The sequence below is a fragment of the Echinococcus granulosus genome (genome assembly GCF_000524195.1).
Source record: "Echinococcus granulosus chromosome Unknown EG_S00014, whole genome shotgun sequence".
Classification (NCBI taxonomy): domain Eukaryota; kingdom Metazoa; phylum Platyhelminthes; class Cestoda; order Cyclophyllidea; family Taeniidae; genus Echinococcus; species Echinococcus granulosus.
In genome coordinates, this window is record NW_020170394.1 from 740,511 (window position 1) to 759,680 (window position 19,170).

The 19,170-nt window shown below is 42.9% G+C and overlaps 3 protein-coding genes across 3 annotated transcripts in view; 1 reads left to right on the forward strand and 2 right to left on the reverse strand. All coding sequences in view use genetic code 11, as the record gives it.

Moving 5' to 3' along the window:
- Positions 1–5,428, reverse strand: part of EGR_02957 (CCR4-NOT transcription complex subunit 4) — a gene marked incomplete at both ends in the record, with an annotated part of 6,254 nt that extends 826 nt beyond the window's left edge. The window contains 8 exons of the mRNA XM_024492206.1: positions 2,357–3,334; positions 4,455–4,622; positions 4,816–4,966; positions 5,001–5,093; positions 5,126–5,175; positions 5,206–5,274; positions 5,303–5,371; positions 5,408–5,428. Coding sequence (XP_024353401.1) covers positions 2,357–3,334; positions 4,455–4,622; positions 4,816–4,966; positions 5,001–5,093; positions 5,126–5,175; positions 5,206–5,274; positions 5,303–5,371; positions 5,408–5,428 — 1,599 coding nt within the window. The remainder of the gene's footprint in view (positions 1–2,356; positions 3,335–4,454; positions 4,623–4,815; positions 4,967–5,000; positions 5,094–5,125; positions 5,176–5,205; positions 5,275–5,302; positions 5,372–5,407) is intronic.
- Positions 5,429–6,888: 1,460 nt separating this feature from the next.
- Positions 6,889–8,217, reverse strand: EGR_02958 (Mitochondrial import inner membrane translocase subunit Tim16; the record flags this gene model as incomplete). Its single annotated transcript, XM_024492207.1, has 3 exons — positions 6,889–6,954; positions 7,430–7,729; positions 8,176–8,217. The coding sequence occupies 3 exons, from the start codon at positions 8,215–8,217 to the stop codon at positions 6,889–6,891; spliced, it is 408 nt and encodes a 135-aa protein (XP_024353402.1).
- Positions 8,218–9,426: 1,209 nt separating this feature from the next.
- On the forward strand, positions 9,427–17,195 carry EGR_02959 (putative ATP-dependent RNA helicase DHX37; the record flags this gene model as incomplete). The annotated part of the gene is made up of 18 exons (XM_024492208.1): positions 9,427–9,615; positions 9,653–9,762; positions 9,793–10,215; positions 10,336–10,428; positions 10,495–10,591; positions 10,701–11,090; positions 11,449–11,780; positions 11,906–12,116; positions 12,531–12,695; positions 12,820–13,041; positions 13,594–13,720; positions 13,876–14,168; positions 14,706–14,949; positions 15,024–15,215; positions 15,387–15,485; positions 15,916–16,468; positions 16,970–17,067; positions 17,110–17,195. The coding sequence occupies 18 exons, from the start codon at positions 9,427–9,429 to the stop codon at positions 17,193–17,195; spliced, it is 3,924 nt and encodes a 1,307-aa protein (XP_024353403.1).
- Positions 17,196–19,170: the final 1,975 nt, after the last annotated feature.

Below are 19,170 nucleotides of genomic sequence, written 5' to 3' on the forward strand. Positions count from 1 at the left end.
GAAAAAAAATAGTTGAGATATGCCCCACTTAGTCAAATATTCACCAGCTTTCAAATAATTTTCATAAGTTTCCGTTTTATTCTACGAAAAGGCCTACACAATCAAGACGGCACATAGTAAACAACATACATTATCTCAACGCCAAGGTAAAAGTCAATGTCGACTCACAAAACTGAGATAATCGACCAACGGAAGTCCAGTAAGGACACGGCACACCCTATTAAATATGACGCCTTGGATTTAAGCTTCCCGTCGAGTAGCAATTCGTCATAGGATGAAAATGAAATACACGGAATCCATTACTACAACCCAAACGCCAGACACCAGTTTTTTTCCCAAGTCTAGGGAAAATGGACGTTTTCCATGAGACAGAATCGAGGATTGCGTCGGTGTTGATAGAGTTGATAATGGGTGTCACCATGACACGTATCACGCAGCCCAGAAAAATAGCCATGTGCTTAACCCATGCAAAGTAAATGCGTACCAATCTACCACTGGTAATACGTTCCACCACGATGTACCAATCAGTCGAGAATAAGAGAAATTCTCGCCATACACTTTAGCGGTAACGGTTATCGAAATTCCCAAATCCTGCACTCAAACGTCCAAATCACATCACAGGGTTCAGCAGCAAATTCGGTCAGAAGAGCAAACTTTAATCACTGAGGTCCAATTATGATGTACGTGCGCGCAAATAAATCTAACAAGGCTACATTTTATTTCTACTTCAGAATCCACACAAAACCCATTCAAAAGATACAATTTTGTAGCTACGCATTAAATTAATGCCATAGGTGGCTTGCACTCAGAGTTCGTCCCGGATTGAATAATCACTAACCTGCCCAGTAAATTCGCCCCTCATGCAAATGAATAAACAGCGCTCCAACCGGGAAGAGGTTGTTTGACGGTCACTTTTCTCTAATTGGTCGATCCTCAAGGCTGTTGGATTTTAAAACCATCACGTGGTTGCGCAACTAGGCAAAACTGCGTGGAATCGAAACTTCCGCCACGGGTAGTTGAACAGAGACAGCCAACGAAAGGCACGATAAGTGAAAGAACTAACAACCATCACAAGCATATTCCCAAAGTAAACAACAACCACGAACTAATGCAAAGCTTATAAAACACCAGCAGTATGGGAACAAAGGCGCGCTTTATAGCTGAGATAGACGGTGTAGTGTTTAGGTTTTCAAGCTTTACGAAAATTACTTTGTAAGTTTAGGTTTTGAATAGGCCTTGTTGGGAAGCGCAATAGTAGTTTATTTATGATACGAAAGTATGATGAATAGTACACATAAATTGGGTACCAATTTACGAATTAAAAGATCACCATTTATTGTGTAAAAGTTGTGTCAAAATGTAAATAGGCCTACAAAAAAGCAAATGGAAGACTCTGAGGGGCACCTGCGTTAGTCTGATTAGGGGTGTCGATTAATATCTTTCCTGTGGGATCAATATAAAACCACCGAGGGAAGTAGTGTGGGTTCCGTTGGTTTTAAAACATTTTTACTAATTTTTATAAGTAACAAAAAAAAATGGATGCTCTAGCAGAGCAACGACAGCCGCAAGGCTTGTAGTGATGCGCGGCGTTATTTGGACTAACAACGGTGAATTGTATTGAATCTTGATCTGACCAGACCCTTCACCAAGCCACCAGTCCCTATGCGTCGCAGCGGACTTGAAATTTAACTTCGAATCGCACAGCGGCAAAACGAAGGGTTGAAATAAATTCTACGGCTATTTAAATAACCCATTTTGGTATCGTAGACATTCCCGTTATATTACTGAGAAAAATATACTTAAAAGTCATAAAACGAGATTAATTTGTAGAAACCATGTCTGAGGTGTGGCACAACATACGAAACTAAGAACAAAAATGTTCATACGTTCACCGAAAGGCTAAAATAGTGTACCAACGAAAGCTGAATGCTGATGAAAGAAAAGGAAAAAAATAAAAGTAATGACCAATAGACAAATATTTGGTCAACCAATCTAAGGTAATGGAAACTTTAAAGCTGAGTTCAGCAAGCATTCTATAATTCAAATTTTTCGTGATCACCAAAAAAGCGTGCCTAAGAAGCGATTGCTTTGACGAGAAAAGTAGCGCGAAATTCCAAAAGAAATAATCCCAAAACTACAACGACGCCAAAACAGAAAGAACCTACAACAAACTCATATTTTTCAGAGATTTGGCAAAGATAAAGGACCGGAAAATAGACTGCGAGTCAAACTCGCATTTGGAATTAAAAAAACTATTTAGTCAAAAAAGGAAGAGACTGAATAAGGAGCCCCAAACTGCTTTGACGAGCAAAGGACATTAAACAAACAGATTTGCAAACTATGAGACGAAACCTACACCTAGGGTCGTAGCAGTAGCCGATGTGGAGGGAGCGGTATAGCATTTGAAATCCTCGGTGCCACCACCACTAGAAATGCCTGTCGACGTCGACGGCTGTGCGGACTGGGAAGGCTGCCTTCCGTCAATTTGCATAGCCTGCCGCAATAAGTGAGTCAAAAAATCCAAATCTGCTGTTCCATTAAAGGCATTCCAGTGTTGTTGTTGTTGCTGTTGATGAGTCTGATAGGCCAGCGCCGCAGCAGCAGCTATTTGGGCGAAAGGACCGTATACAGAGTCAAGGAGACTTCTGCTCTGGGAGGTAGCTGCAATAAGGGAAGCGATGTCTTCCGGAGGAGCCGCCGGAGAATTTTCGAAACCGGGTGGTGGTGCGAACATTAGTGGCAAGGAAGGGGAGAAAGTCTGAGTGGCCAGAGATACCTGCGGCTGAGGAGGCTGCTCCGACGCCATCAGCTCCGCCAGTCCAACCTGTGATTCGCGGATTGGATCGAAATCTATGTCGGCAAAAGCGTTCATGTTGGTGCTACTACTGACACTACCACAGTCGAGATTTTGAGGATTCACATCTACGTGGTGTTGGGAGTAAAACAGACCTTTGGAACTCTCAAAAGAGGATATACAAGAAGAGGAGGAATAAGAGGGCGCAACATGGTCGCTTGCAGACGGAAGCTCTCCACTCCGGATAGTAATTGACTCCTTTTCAGATGGCCGGGGAGCACCAGTGGCAGTGATAGAAGAAGTTGCCCTCGAATCGGATGCCATCGCAGGAGACTCCCGATTTTGTACGGTGTTGCTGCTATTAGTGTCGCGAACGATCACTTCAGAATTAGTTCCACCGCCGGCATCAGCAGCTGGCGCTTGGTTGGCGACAAATTCATCCAGGAGTGCCTTCATATATTCCGTATGTTTCCCCGCGTGCATCTGCTCCTTCGTGAAACTAGCTTTCGGATCGCCCAGGCCATGAAGATACATGCACTCCTATAAAAAAATTAGCAAATAGTGGTGAGCACAAAAGAGGGGGTTGTATTACGAGAACGTTTCGCCACATAAACTGCGTTGTGCTTGGAAAAATTTCATACGGCTTCTTTAAAACTATATTTAAGGTCGTAAAAGTCAAAAACATGGGTAAAAGGACCAGCTACACTGAAAAATCATGAGGGTGGATTCGTTGCTGCTTGCCGCCAAGCGTAACTGGTCATGCTAAAAAAGGAGCAACGATCTGTTGCAACGCAAACAACCAACCATTGGGTTAGTCGTTCAACAAAAATTTTATACAATTCAAGAGAATTGTGAGTTAACATATTACAATCTTACAGCCTTACGAATTGTAGATAACCATAACAAAAGTACGATGCCAACTCGAAGGCTAGCCAAGATATACTCTGAGATCACTTTAATAAAACTATATCGTAGGGGGAAACTAGGTTAGCTAATAGCGCTCGCTTTGGTCGAGGTAGTAAATGGTACGTTTATAAGTAGCATAACGATAGCATGCAACAGCACGGCTTTGCCCGCGCAGCATATCACGTGAGCCCACGTCTGATGCTAGTCATGTTTAAGTAACCCATGTGAAAACTGAACACGCTTTCCAAGTTATTTTTGTTGAAGCAAAAAACAAACCCATTTTACTGTTTCCCTCCTTACACTAAATAATAAGTGGCGTTCTGAGTATTCACCCGATTAAACTATTTCCGATTCAAAGATGCAGTGACAGATGAAATTTGAAAATCACTTGCAATTGTAGAATGGTTTGGGTAATATTCAATTACCTCCAAAAATTTGTCAGTTTAAACGCATTCCAATAAAACGCTACATTCCCAATGATAATACTAATCGGGTGTAACCAAAACATTTGTAACAAAGTACTTTCAAGAAAACCGGACAAGCACATGACCGCTATTAATCTTTTAAAAATGAATGCAACAGGCAAGATAGCTTGGTAATTTGTGCTGAAAAAGGATGTAGTCGGAAAGAGATTGGAAAACCATAGAATGACCCAAGAAATGCGAAAATGAACCAGAACTACCAACATTCAACGGTTAAAGTTCCATTGCAGAGACAGCACAAAGTATGTCTATGCTAAGCACAAACAACTTACATGTTTATTACACTTATGACCACGAAGGAATTGGCTACAGTACTTTGTGGTTCCAAGGGACACCCGCAATTGTCGACCGTGCATCATAGATTGGTCCAATGTGAGAACAGCTCGCATAGCATCCTCCGAGCGATCGTAAGTGATGTAGGCACTAATGCTTGGCTGACCCTGAAGACCGCATGGCCCATTACAAAAAATGGTTTATGCTAAAGAAGTTTAGGAAGCAATACAAGGCGATAACCATAAATACAAAAGTCTCTTATGAGGTGAAACAAAGTGATGAAATGCAGCGCGCCAAGGTTCAATAAATTTCCAATTATACTATAAGAAAAAGCAAAAGATATATGTTTCCAAGTCCTACCTGTGGGCCCGTAAATGTCTGACTGGCGTTAACTTCGACCTTGTACACCTTGCCGAATTGGCCAAAATATTGGGGTCCCTTTAGAATTTCCTTATCTTTTGATATCCATTGAGGTAAACCAACCACGAAAACCAGATTTGTTTGTATAACCCTACAGAGATGTGAACCCGTGTAAATAATCATACCTGAGCTCTGGTAAGAGCTTAAATGTCTCCTTGGGAATATGTAGCTTACTTAATGCCTCCTTTTTCCTTTTAATGGGCTTCCGCTTAGTTTCCCTTAGGAATCAAAACCAAACACATAAACCTACATTGTCGATGTTTGTGGAATTTTCACGGCAGGAGCATCCGGATCATAAGGCTGAAAGTGTGTTACAAAATGGTACCCTACTTGTCTGCAAGCTGGACACAAACCATTTTCTTCATTTATAATTTTTGCCCAACAAAAACGGCAAACCTTCTGATAGACAACAGTAAACGCAAAGTACCTGATAAAGACAAGGACATGGAAAGAATGAAACATCATCTGAATCCATTGGTTCCAGGCAAAGAGGACACTAAATTCAAAATTAAGTAAAATTTTACTGTAATACATCGCTCCCTTCGGATGACATTATCAATATGCTTAAGAGTGAAAAACCAGGTACAACACCAGAAGAAACCAGCTGAAAATGCTAATATGCAGATGGGCTAATTTAGGCAAACGTTGTCTACCTATTGGTGGAATCTTCGGATCAGCCCACTATGTTAAGTCTGAATTGCATGATTCTGATGGCCAGAGGTGGGCACTAATAAACCCACATTGCAATCGCATACACTCTAGTTTTGGATAGTGTTATTCAGGCAGGTTTCCGCCCTTTTTGACCAGAAAAAAATATGCTAAGGCACGAGAGAAACTACCACAAGTCCTCCGAAGCAAAATCATTTGATCACAGCCACTAGGAATGCACTGGAAATTGTCTTCAGAATTGCTTGGAAAATTTGTAACAGCAGGATATTTGGGGATGTGCTAAAGCCCTATTTATGCTGTAAACCAAGTAACGCAACCATTTCTCCACATTGTCTGCTTGCATGACTTTTGTTAGTTGGTGGATTTCCTTTACTACAAAGTTCATGTCAATCCACTAGCTAATTGCAAAAAGTGCTTGCACCACTCTTGTTTATACATTTAACTGCTTCCCAGATCTCACATCAAGTACCAATTGGTACTTCTAAAGTCACATTACCGCTTGCAAACCCCGTCCATGTTTTAGCTTCAAGTGACTAAAAAATCACTCGGGACCCATACAGCCCCGGGTGGCCTTCCCTAACACAACTTAATTTCGTGTGATCCTCCCGTATCCACGTGGTTATATGGTGCGGCGTTGAACACGCCCCCAAGCAGGTTGAGCGCTGCTGTGACAGACGCGACAAAGTGCCCCCACCTGGCCCTGTCAAACTGGCCTTGGTTCGAGTGCTAATACGCGCCACTCGTACATCTGTCTACGCTCAGCATTGCCTCATCTTCGAAGGCGCGCCCTCTAATACGGTAGTACCTGCCATGCAGATACGACTAGATCGAAGAGCAAATGTCTTACTGGACGAGCCAGCCCATTTCGACATCCAGGCGCGAGACAATCGCACACAGACTCTACGGACAGGCCGCCGGACACGATACGACAGGATGTCGTGCCGCTGAAGACTGGGTCCGCGTTCAGCCAGAGCTACATGTCCCTAGCCGCTTCTCGCCTCCGGGTGCGGAAAATTGGCCGCCGAGCTCCATGTCCACATCCGATGAAATTATGAGACATGTATGACTTATCAGGGTGAGTATTCGCAAATAAACGTTAAGCACTGGAACAGCACCGGAGGATAATCTTGTAGTGGTGAGAAACCACAGAACTTCTGGATGGTCATAATTCAAAAGACGAATTAAGGGCAATAAAATCTCAGGAGTGACATCAAAATATACAACTTTAAGATAGCACTACATGGACAAGCTAAAATTGCGAATCCAAATTGACTCCTGAGCTCCTTCTTTCCCTATTTAGCTTTCGCACAAATGACGGCTTCGACGAGTTAAAGTACCGCATCCTCAAACCTCTGAACTGAAGGGCTTTGCTTGTAATTCCTCGTCTATACGCTCCTTCGCCCGAAAGACCTAAATATAAATTACACACTCTAAGTCGACCGCATATAATGCACATTGCAGTTTATGAAGCTAAAAAAGTCCAGTGTGGCGTTCCAATTTAGTTAGTCTCAGCTATTTACACGTAGCAGGAAGAATGATATTATCGTTGGTAAGATAGTTGCGACAATGGCCTGCGGAAGGCACTAGTTTAAACAACCGTGACTGTGAATGGTTCCACATAGTTATATCGCTCAAGAATACTTATCAGGCGAATCAATGGTTCGAATGTGGAGGTTACTGCATATCAGTTTATTTGTCTTATAAAAATAAAAGTGCGAATGAAAGTCTGAGACAATGAAAGACGGTAATGATAGGGTAAAGTTAATTGTTAAGAAATACACCAAACAGGAGCCAATATAAAAAGATGGAAATATGCGCAATGAGCATATAGCTCGCAACCAGCGGAATTGTAATCAAGTAAATTTAGATGCGAATAATATCCCACCTTTGACTGCAAATAGAGAGATCCACCATTCTTCTTATCATTCACAGTAAAAAGATGATCATACTTCTTGGCGACTTCTTCCACGTTATGAATGTTGGAAATGTTAAGGATTTGCTTGGCCTCCTCCAAGGAGATGTCCGACAAACTTGAACCACGATCCGATTTGCTGGAATATTTATCCGCACTTGCACGGGCCCTTGCCGCATTCATACTGGCAGCATACTCTTCCTGTAGAGCTTTAACAAAAGCTCGACCAAGGATACGTGATACAGAAAGAATCACTTGGGCCAAATACTTCGCCTGGGATGTATGGGAAAAGCAATGTATTAGGTAAGCTAGAAGTTAGAGATTAAAAAACTTACAGCAGGTAAGTCATATATATCCAAAAAAATTTAAATCAGGAGGTTCAGTTCAAACAACCTGTTTGGCATAATAAAAAGCTGGAGAGATGACACAAGCAGAAAATTTGCGGGTTACTTTAAATAGCAACAAGCTACAGGCAAAAAGCTTCACATGCAGAGCAAGCAAAAAACAGATGACAAGTGATATAGCAAAGACAAAAATATTGAATGATTTCGCAAAAGACCGCGCAAGAAACGACTTAGACAAAGCGTCAAAACCACCGTTGCGGAATGCGATGTTAATTGCACTAAATAATTCGCGGCTTTATAGGGCGATTAAAAGTGGGAAAATCTTAGAATCGTTTGTCAAATATCGCAAGGCAGAAGCCTCACAAAAACACTTACATACCATTTAAGAAGTATAGAAGTATACTGGAGTCCCAGCATGTGCAATTAAAACAAATTCGGCTTTGCTGGATTTAAAAATACACCTTCGGTTGCGATTAGCTTAAAACCAACTTAAATGCTAGCTTGCTGTTTATCTACAATGTAGATGCCTTACCTCATTATTCTTTAAAAAATAGGTTTAACAAGGGTCTGTTTATTACCAAACGTTAATGGAAATTGTTAATGATTAAGAAGGCCCTGTGTTCTAAACCCTGTTCTGCTTAAAGGTAATTTGACGAACTCCCTGTAGCAAGATTAGTGCGCAGTAGACGCCTCTAGACCAAAAGGCCCATTTAAAACCATGCATTACCCATGACTAGTTGGTTACACATCCATAATCAAAATCTCAGTTAAGTTTTTATTCTGCGTGGCAAATTATTAACACAATTAGTGGTATTACTAATTATACAGGCATTTGAGCCTCTGCAGATTAAGTTTCAATTCGAGAAGATGACCTTTAAGGTCGTGAAAACCTTCTGCACTTCAGTAACATCTTTATGACCCCTTGGTATTGGTTGGGCGCCACTTTTGAACTTTTGAACTGGGCTTCTTGTACCACGCTTGGTGGGCTGTGCTTCGGGCCATCCTAATAGCCCAAACACCATATCTGAGCTAGATATATGTATTCTGCTTAAGTATTGCAGCGTCTTTCGTCTTCAGGAAGGTCTCGGAGCGGCACACAAGGTCTTACGCCTCACAGTGAAAAGGGTTATATCGATTTCAAAGCAAAGTTAAAGCATCATGGGCCCAAAGCCCCAACCTTTGACGAGGTGCATGAATTTAGCATTGTTATATGGATATTGTGCATTGGTTTAGAGCCTTAAAGCTTTGCTATTAAACTGTGCATTAGATCACTTGGGCAGTGGAGTCCACGCAATTTCTGTCACCTCTCGTCTATATGGCGTCCGGACCATGCCAGTAGCCTCAGTTTTCTTATGTTCTTTGGTTTTAAAAAGTACTAACAGATGTTTTAACAGTATGGCATAAAGTTAAGGCCATAAAACAATTTTTTACAATTGCGCAATTTTTATGCTACATATTTCAAAGCCAAATAATAAAAGGCCTTTAACCAAATAAACTTGTTTGTTTATTTTTAGATAAGAGAAAGCTGTTTTTGCTTTCAAGGTCATTCAAAATATTTATATTCCACATGTGGATTTGTTTAAGATGTTGCAATTTGATGCGCACAAACCTTTACGTTCGCGGCACATGGGTGAGGGACTAATCGATGCTAGCTTGCTGGTCGGAAAATATGATGAAAGCAATCCTTTGGTTTTAATCCCCAAGAGGAAGAGTGTACTGAAGAGGGCGGCGGCTGATCGACCGCCCAAGATTTTGTCTCGAAGCAGAAAGAAGGAGCTTCAGAAGCTGGTTGCTAAAAAGCAAAAAAAATTAACGGTTTGCCATTCTAAATTAATTTATTTAGTCATAATAGAGGGGTGCGCTTTGGAAGGAACTTGAAGGTCTGACAGGTAAAAATGCCACGACGACTGCTTTGTACAAGTTGTTCAGTCGTAATCGCAAATCTGAGAGGAAAGTTGAGAGGTAAAATAAATGCAGGTCGTTATATCTCAGATTGTCCAAATCTTACCTTCTAAAATCGAAAAGATGGCGTGATTCTTCATCACCTTCTGGTTCCTCTATAGTTTCCGATAGTCTTAGTTCGACAGAAGAACTATTGTCTGAATCGATTGGTCAAACTTGCCCGCCTGAAGTCACGAGGAGCCAAGTAATCGAATCTGATCCTGCCTTGCTGCTTAATAAATCCGGTGATTTCGAGTCCGTAAAAACGCAAACGACTGCCTCGATTCCTTTCGATGGCGGAATGAGGGTGATGTACGTCCCTGTGAATAGAAGTCCTGATATTCAAACTGCTCGTCTCACCCTTCCTATAGTCTCTGAAGAGGCTAGAATAATGGAAAAAATAAGTGAAAATGACGTAGTCATTATCTGCGGTGCTACTGGCTGCGGTAAAACTACGCAAGTACCCCAATTTCTGTACGAGGCTGGTTATACAAGGCAGGTTGAACTGGTTTTAAGTTGCTCCACTAAGAGCTTCTTTGTTTCTTTTAGAATATTTGTGTCGCCTGATGTTTATTCTGGCTTTTTCTTCTTTAGGGACAATTATAAAATTGGTATCACGGAACCAAGACGTGTTGCTGCGATAACCATGTGTGAACGTGTCTCCGAAGAACTGGGTTTTAATAATGGGTGTGTGGTAGAATTCCGCTTTTTTGGTTTTATTTGATCTAAAACTGTCTTTTTTAATACTTTCAGTGAAGTTGGTTATCATATACGCTACGGAAAGAACATTTCGACTAAGACTCAGATCAAATTTATGACTGATGGAATTTTACTTCAAGAAATGAAAAAGGTGAGGAATTTGGCTATATTTTAAATTTTTGTTAAGAATGGCCTAGTCGCGTGCTTGGTAAATATTTGTTGAAGGAAGCAGTGTGATTTGCATTTGATTTTTTGCGTAGGACTTTGAATTGTCTTCTTATTCTGTAATACTGGTCGACGAAGCCCACGAAAGATCAGTTTACACCGACGTCCTATTGGGTCTTCTTTCTCTTGTGACGCGCTTGCGCAGACGGGCTTACAATGAGAAACCGGATAGTGCACTCCTTCCACTGAAACTGATAATTATGTCCGCCACTTTGCGAGTCGAAGATTTTGCCGATAATAAAAGACTCTTCCCCACCGTTAAGGCGAATCCGGGGGGAGAGAGTAAATGCGATGATGACGATGAACGTGAAGGTCAGAGGCCCGGTGCTCCACCTGTTTTGAAAGTTGAATCCAGACAGTTCCCGGTGACTTGCCACTTCTCCCGTCACACACCCGATGACTACCTCAAAGCCGCTTTCCGTAAGGTGGGTAGTGTCACCAAACGCAATGTACTACTGTTTTTCCCAGCGGTCGAATTCGATCCGGTTAACACAATAAAAACAGTTTAATTACTGTGGTGTTGCGTCGCTGCCGTTTCCTTTTTTATCTTAGTGCTGTGGTGCTAGATCACCAACTAGTAATCATGTTGGTGAAATGTAATTCAGATAGATTCAAATGTCGGTTAGTAACTTACTAACTTGAAGTTCTATTATCTGTACTTTCTAAGTTACGCTCTTTACAAAGTTATAATGCGACAATGACGATTGTCTTTCGATTTGGTGTGATTTGATTAAACATTTTACTAATGGGCTCAAGGAAGTTAATGCGCCCCTTCTTACCTAGGTAATGGACATTCACCGAGACGCAGCACCCGGTGGGATTTTGGTATTTTTAACTGGTCAACGGGAAGTCCGGACCCTCTGTAATTGGCTCTTAAAAGCGTTCCCAATTACAGAGTCTGCGGATACTAAAGCAAAAACAAGGAGGGGCAAGAAGGAAGATGTAGTTGAAGCCGAGCCCTATAAGAATAAGGCGAAGAAGCGGAAAAGGGCTAAGACGGAGGCCGAAGAGAATTCGAAAGGTGAAAAGTCGGCAGATCGGATAAATCTTAACGAAATGGAGGAAGATTTATCTATTGAGGAAAGCCCATCAATTTCGCGTTTCAATTTAGATAAGTATGTTTGGATTAGGTTTATACGCTCATGTACCATTTTAAAAGTCCATCCTTATGCATGAGCTTGTGTTGTGTTTTTTGTGTAAAACAAGGTGGAATGGAATAGGCTTGTTACTTCTCTTCCAGTTTCGACATCATTCCGGCTGATGAAGAGGTGGAGGTAGGTCTCGGAAGTGAGGGCAGGCGAATTTGGAACCCCCTTAAAGGCGATGGCACAGACGACAAATCCATCAGGAGGCAGGTGATTGAAGAGGATAGTGATGATTATGGTGATGAGGACGCAATTGACGCCGAAGTTCTCCGAGAACTACGAGAATCTAACAATCAAACACAACTTGTAGGTTTTAATCCCTCCTCATTTCTCATCCTCCAAGTGTGCGCTTCCCCAATATTTTAGCTTAGACCCTCGCATGGCCTTATTTAATAACATACTTTGATTATGTCTTCATTACTGGTCATCAGTCGGCATTTCAGGTGATTTCATGCTGCCATACGAGTCAATCGTAAACGTAGTCAATGCATCTTGTGCTAAAGAAAAAATTACCTCCAAATTCCCCACACGTGCTTTATATTGGCGATTTCGGTGTAAATGAAGCTTGGTTTTCATTATCCGGTAATAATGTGGGTTCATTGCGACAGTAGAATCTGATTAGTTACTCACAGTCTTGGCGTGTGCGTTCCGTAGGTTTGTATCAAACTGAAATGCACTTTTTGGATGGGTCTAATCCATCTAGCCTCGAAAACCTTTCAGACACCGATTTTGGCTCTACCACTGTATTCGCTTCTGCCAGCCGAGCAACAGAGACGTGTGTTTAAGCCTCCACCTGAAGGTTGTCGTCTTGTGGTTGTGGCAACCAATGTCGCCGAAACTTCGCTTACAATACCCAACATCCGTTACGTGGTCGACACTGGAAAGGTATGAAGCAGGACAAACTATTTTATCTTCCGATCCATCTTTTGACATAGACCAAAGGAATGCCAAGAAGTATGCGCTTTGTGTGGAGCACAGTCTCAAGCGTTTCGTTTGTCCTTGTCCCAAGGTCAAGTCAAAGATCTACGATACTGGGACGGGGGCCTCGTGCTTCCGCATTGTATGGATTAGTCGGGCCTCAGCAGAGCAGAGAGCGGGCAGAGCGGGTCGTATAGGTCCCGGTCACTGCTACCGCCTCTACTCTTCTCGCGTCTTTGCTGACGAAATGGCGCCATTCACCGCACCCGAAATCCTTACTCGACCTGTCGATGAAGTTGTGCTCCTTCTGAAAGTTCGTCTCCTTTGATAATTAACGTACAACACGAACATTTGCAAACAATGGTGGCATCTTCGTTACATGCTGTACGCCTTATCCCTAGGTGCTTTTGCAAAATCTAGTTCAATAGGTTAAACGTAAGTCCTTTGAAGTGGGATTTTAATCATCTACTATCGTCGCGCGGAACATTTATAGCGGTCAAGGAGGTGGATATTAACTACCTAAAAACTTTGTAGCTGGGTAATATTAGACTTTACCAATAGAGAAATTAGGAGTTAGCTGTGCAAACAGAATATCGTAATTATTGCAGTATTTATCGGTTTCAGAATCAATGTCCAGTTAAATTCACATTAAGCTGGGTGAATATTTTAAGTAACCCTTTTTCGTAAGTTGAGGAATCATATCATTGGAAAATTTTGCATTAATTGTCAAAAAGTGGGCTTAATGTGCATTCATAAATGAACATTTCCATATAAAACTTACGATTTCAAAAATAGAATGATAATTGCGATCAGAAATTTTCTGCTAAAAATACAGGTTTAACAAAGCGGATTTCTTTTGATTTAGTCGTATTTGGGTAGCACTCCACTGTCGCGCTTTCCTCTACCTACATCGCCCACGGCGGCTGCAGTTGAAGCCGCGGAACGACGTCTTACAGCCTTGGGTGCTTTGGAGGAAAAGAAAGTTGGGACAGGTAACGTATCCGCCTTTCCACCACAATGAACTTATGTAGTTGTCATCAGTCAATACAAATACGAGAATGCTGAGATGCGGTGTGTTAAATAGGATGGATTTGCTAAATGGCTATTTCGTACTCTGCACATCTGACTCCCACTTTGCACGCATCAGAAACATTACGAACAATAACGCCGGCGGGTCGGTGGATGGCGCGCCTTCCCCTGCCGGCACGGTTCGCGCGGATGCTACTGTTCGCGAACCAGCACAATCTCATGCCCTACGCCGTGGTCCTCGTAACCGCGCTCTCCGTTCCCGACTTTTTTCTGTCCGATCCCCAGCCGCCGCCGACACTCGTCGAAGATGCCGCGACGGTAGTAGAACAAAGGCGCAAGAGAGCACAAATCTCCGCAGCCGAACGTTTGGCTCAAGTCCGCGTCAAATTCCTGCGGCAGTTCGTTAAAACCGTACGTTTCTCTTTCCCCCACTCAATCCTGTTTGATGGATCGTGATTGAATGCTTGCCTTAGCAAGGGCGGATTCAAGACGATGATTTGGTCTGGTTGAATCGAGTTGGAGGTAAAAAGACAAATTGTTGCGCATTCTTCTCTATTTGCCTTGGTAACGAGATTCTTTTTTTTTTCTGACGTTCCATGCCTCGATATCGCATTTTTGGTAATCAAAATAGATTTCTCCCGAAAATCATTTGGACTCAGGAGCAACTCTGCGATGCAATAAAGAATGTGCCAGCTCAGCTAACGTGACATTTCTTGTATTTGCCTTTGAATCGAAATAGTAAGTATTGGACAACCACCTTTGTTGGAAGGATTTTGAATGATTAAGATAGGTCAAATATATTCCTTATAAATTACTTTTTACTACTTAATGTCACTTTTAAACTGGTGGAATTAGTCATTGTATGTAGGTGGTTATGTTGGAACGTCAGATTCCGAAGTGTTGTAAGTACTCAGTATCCCTGTGAATCGCGTAACAAATTGATCCTAGGAGACAGATCTCATGCTTGGTGACTTGGCGGTTCTACTGGGTGCAGTGTGCTGTTTTGAGCGTTACTGGGCCCAACTGGTTGGGGTTGTGCCCGTAGACGAAGGGAGTGGGCTCCCTCTGCGCATTGATCGCGTTTCACGCCTCAACCCCGAAGCGACTATGCGCGAATTGGTCCAAAAGTGCGGCGTTCGCTGGAGGGCCTACGTCGAGGTACGCCAACTGCGGAGACAACTCACTGACATCTGTAGGCTTTGACCCTCATCTAAATTTACAGCGAGTCATTTTGCACGTGTGCACTAATTTAACTATTACTTTCAGTAAATGCTAATGTGCAGGGCCTAAACCTTGAACTTGACCCCGCCTTACCCAAGCCCACCACTACCCAGGTTGAACAGTTGAGGCAGTTGTTTCTGGTGGGTTCCGTTTGCCACCTAGCTGCTAAGTATGACCTACCGGTGGAGGACCTACCAGCCAAGGATCGTCGGCGGCTTAGGTATGCTTATAAGGCAAGTTGCGGACTCCTTTCCCTGCTATCCTTCTTCACGAGTGTTCAATTTGACTGATACAGTTCTGTTTATCGGCTAACAATTCCTCACCCAAATCAAAACAGAGATGGCCTCGAGTCAAAACATCCGTTTTAGTGGTCAAATTTCTGATAATTGTAGGTGCCCGGCGTTCCAGAGCCTGTGTTTATCGAAGCGGACTCACCGCTCGCTCGGGAAAATTACAGTTTTGTTGCCTTTACAGAACTGCATACAAGCTCAAAACCATACCTCCGCAGTAAGCGTTATTTTACGTCTTTCCCTTCCCGATGATCACTATTTTGCTTATGTACTGTATAATGGTAAATTTGAGTGGATCGCTTGGACTATTTTTTTTCAAAGTATCTGTATTTTTTAAAGGAACGGGGACATTTACAAAACTCAAAGATAGGTAACGCTGTCTAGACGTAGTTCAATTTCAATTCGTACACGTGATTCACATCACATCGGTACTATCTCGTCTTTGGCACTGTTTAAACTGCCCAGATTGTGTTTATTTTCCGTGGGAGCACTTTACCAGTGCCGTCCTTCAAAATTGGAAGATCGCCACTATGGCCTTTGGCATATGGTTCTTTCCTGCTGGTGTATCCATCTGCTGCTTAAGAGCTGCTTATTATTGTGACCAGTACAATCGTGTTTGCCGTCTTTCGAATACCTATTATTTGTAGACGTTTGTGCGATCAATCCTGCCTGGGTGCCGTTCCTGGCTCCGCACAGCTATTGCATCGATGGCCTAAATGTGATGGAGAATGCGGTTTCTGAACCCACGACTGCTGACAAACCGTCGGTACTCGGGACAGATATGGGTGAAGATGAGGGAGAGAAGGCGGAAAAGATCACTCAGCCATTTACCAAGACCACAGCAGCAGTGGGACAGTGTCCGGCTCCCTTCTACGATACCGAGCACGACGCGGTCCTTGTGTACGCCAAGCATGTCGTCTTCGTCGGCGCCAACTTCGTCGACTCAGAGGTCACGGCCCCGGCGGAAGTGGGGAGTATGGAGAATGGTTTTGAGCTTCCCGCACTACACACACCATTCCCTCTCACTTCGGGGCCGGCCGCCACCTCGCTTGGAGACCACGAGTGTCTTGTGTGGTCGGTGCGGTGGTTCGCCCGCTTCCTCCTGGAGGGCAAGGTCTATCCTAGGCAACTTGCCTCTTGGTTTCCCAAATCTGTTAGAACCTCCACGCCAACTCGGATGATTACGCTCTCCTGGGGTCTGTACGTCCAATTCATGCCTACCTCCACTATTGCCCATTCCTCGGCCGAAAAGCTAGGCCATTAATGCTTTTCGCATGCAGATACCGCACCTACTAATGGGAGATTTCAGTTTTCAGATGTGTGGATCATTGGCTTTGCTAGGAGCGTCTATGTATAACTATGGGTATTTTTCATTCTTTAGCTTAGTGGAGATGGTTCTGATAACGGCACGAATGTTTCGTAAAAAAGTCCAAGTTTTGCCTCTTTGTGTAGATGCTGCCACATCGTTGCCGCAAAGCGCCTTATCTCAACAGTAGGCAGAAACTTGCACAGATTTGTAGAAATATGACCTTTCATCACTTTCGCAGTGATTTACTACTGAAAAATGTTCCCCGATTTTGTGCCTGAAGGCCTGCTCCGATAAGGAACAGTTGTGTATTTTGTGTTCGTCTTGAGGATTGAAGATGAGATAGTTGCGGAACTTCATACTCCTTAATAAGTATTTTGATATTTTCTTGGTAGAGTGCGTCCGGAAGTCAGGGGGCTCATTTCAAAAATGTTGCCCAATAGAGTAAATTCAAAGCGAACCTTGGAGGGTTGTTTGGCGAAGGATCCAGACTGTAAGTAAACTGCATTTTGCACTAACCAGCACTTTATTCTAGTCCTCTCACGAGAACTCACGGCATGGCTGCCCCCCAACTGTCATGCGAAGTTTCTAATGAAGTGGCATTCCCTCAGGCGGAAGTGAGGGTGTATGGAAACGCACTTGTCAAGTTTTATATCTTCCTCAACTATGTCTGAAGATTTTGATTTCTTTAATCGAATTCACCTGCATTTGAATCTCCATTAAAATACAGGATATTGCTGCCGGTCTGAGCGTTCAATGAATTTGATCCCACGGGTAATGGGAAAGCTCATAAATTATTCGTAATCGTTATTACTAAAGTAAAAGTATCGTTTGACCGAGTGTTACCCGAATCGACCGTGATTTCTGCTGCCAAGGCCAAAAATATTTGTCGAACAATTTAGCTAAAAACACGCCACTGAGGCAGATGTGGTGTGCTTTTAGGGGTTGCCGGCGTATATGCTTCCCATCCTGAATGGAAAATTTTTTGTACAAGGTGGATGTCGAGGCACAGTGCAGCATTTAGATGCGCTACGGGACGAGACTGTTAACCCGCATACACTCGTAGACGGTTTTCCGGCTCTGAGCGTTTGACAAGTCTGTGCGTTGAAATGGTTATCTGCATTCATGTAGGCAAGAGTAGTACTATAACACAGGGGCAACGGAATATATCGGGCATCGCGGCGATTACTGCGTCTACCGAGGTCTCATCTTCTGCCGTAGATATGTGATCTGCAACGGTATCCAAAATACCATAAGCAATGCTAGGTTTATGAGAAGCAGAAGCGGACACTTATTCAAAGTCGGCTAATATCTTTGATAGACAATCATCGTCTCAGCCTGAATGGTTCTTGACCTTGAGAGCATTTCCTGTCAATCATCTGAGATTGTTCTCTTGATAGTAGAAGTAATCTCCCAGATTCAGGCCAAGCATGTTTGCCCTGGTAACATAGCTTTGGAAACACATTGTTCCACGGTTTTTAGAGTGCGCTGACTGTTGTTTACCTCATTTCATAAGGTCACATGGATTAGTAGGCTTGATGATAATCTTGAGAACATGCACGAGGGTTCCAATGCTTCTCGGTCGCTCTGATGCCTTTTTGATGCAGTACAGAGGTGCCACATACCCTGGCACCGGTCAGATTTCGGCTCAGGCCTTCCAAGCGTGTTATTTTTGCACTAGCTCTGGAAGTGTTTGGGCCTCTGACGTTACGATTTCCAAAGGAAGTGGTCTTGTTCCTGCCACTAAGAGATTAATTTTTTCTACTGGGGAAAAGACGGTGCGCACGTTGGATTTGAGAGACTGGGTTCCGTTCACCACCCAAACAGATAATTAGCCAACAGGACTACAGCACCGACATCAATATTGCCGACGTAGATGGGAGATCAAAGGGTGTACGACAACTACTCACACACCAGACGGCTTGACAAGTCAACCATGATAGCCTGAGCTTGAGTTTGAGTAAGCGATTTCAGCCGCGCCTACTTATGGTAGCTGATTAACATTGGGCCCCAAGTGATTGTTTATCAGTCTGAAGAGCATCTACGCTTAATACGAGCCAATAGGGAGAGGGAGAGCGAGTGCACGATTCTAGGCGGTTCCGGGATTTGCCACCAATTGGGACTTTAAATGATGTTGAACAAGAATGTCATCTGAGGTTGTAGACATTCCTCGCATAAGCTGGATTTAACATATTAACATGAGGGGAGTCTCTTCATTCGTTGCAAAGAAGGGCATCATCTGTTTCTTTGCGTTCAAGTTCTTGCAAGTTAGGAACCAAATATTGCAACGACCGAGACAATGTTCAATGTCGACCATGAGAATTATATTAATTCTGAGGTACAGTTTTAATGGTCACCACCAATGGTATTAATCATAATCTCTCAAATCAATAAATATGGAGATAATACGATAAGAGATAGCAGAAGAAAAGGATATAGCAAGTATTTAAGCAGAGATGAATACTGCATGTTTTTTCACTGAAATTTTTTGCTTTTAATTACACTGGTTTCCAATCGCCTTGAGCCTTATTTTCTTTGACCTGTACCATGTGGTGAACAGCTAGGCTTTGATACGTTTGTCTGTACCACCACTTTT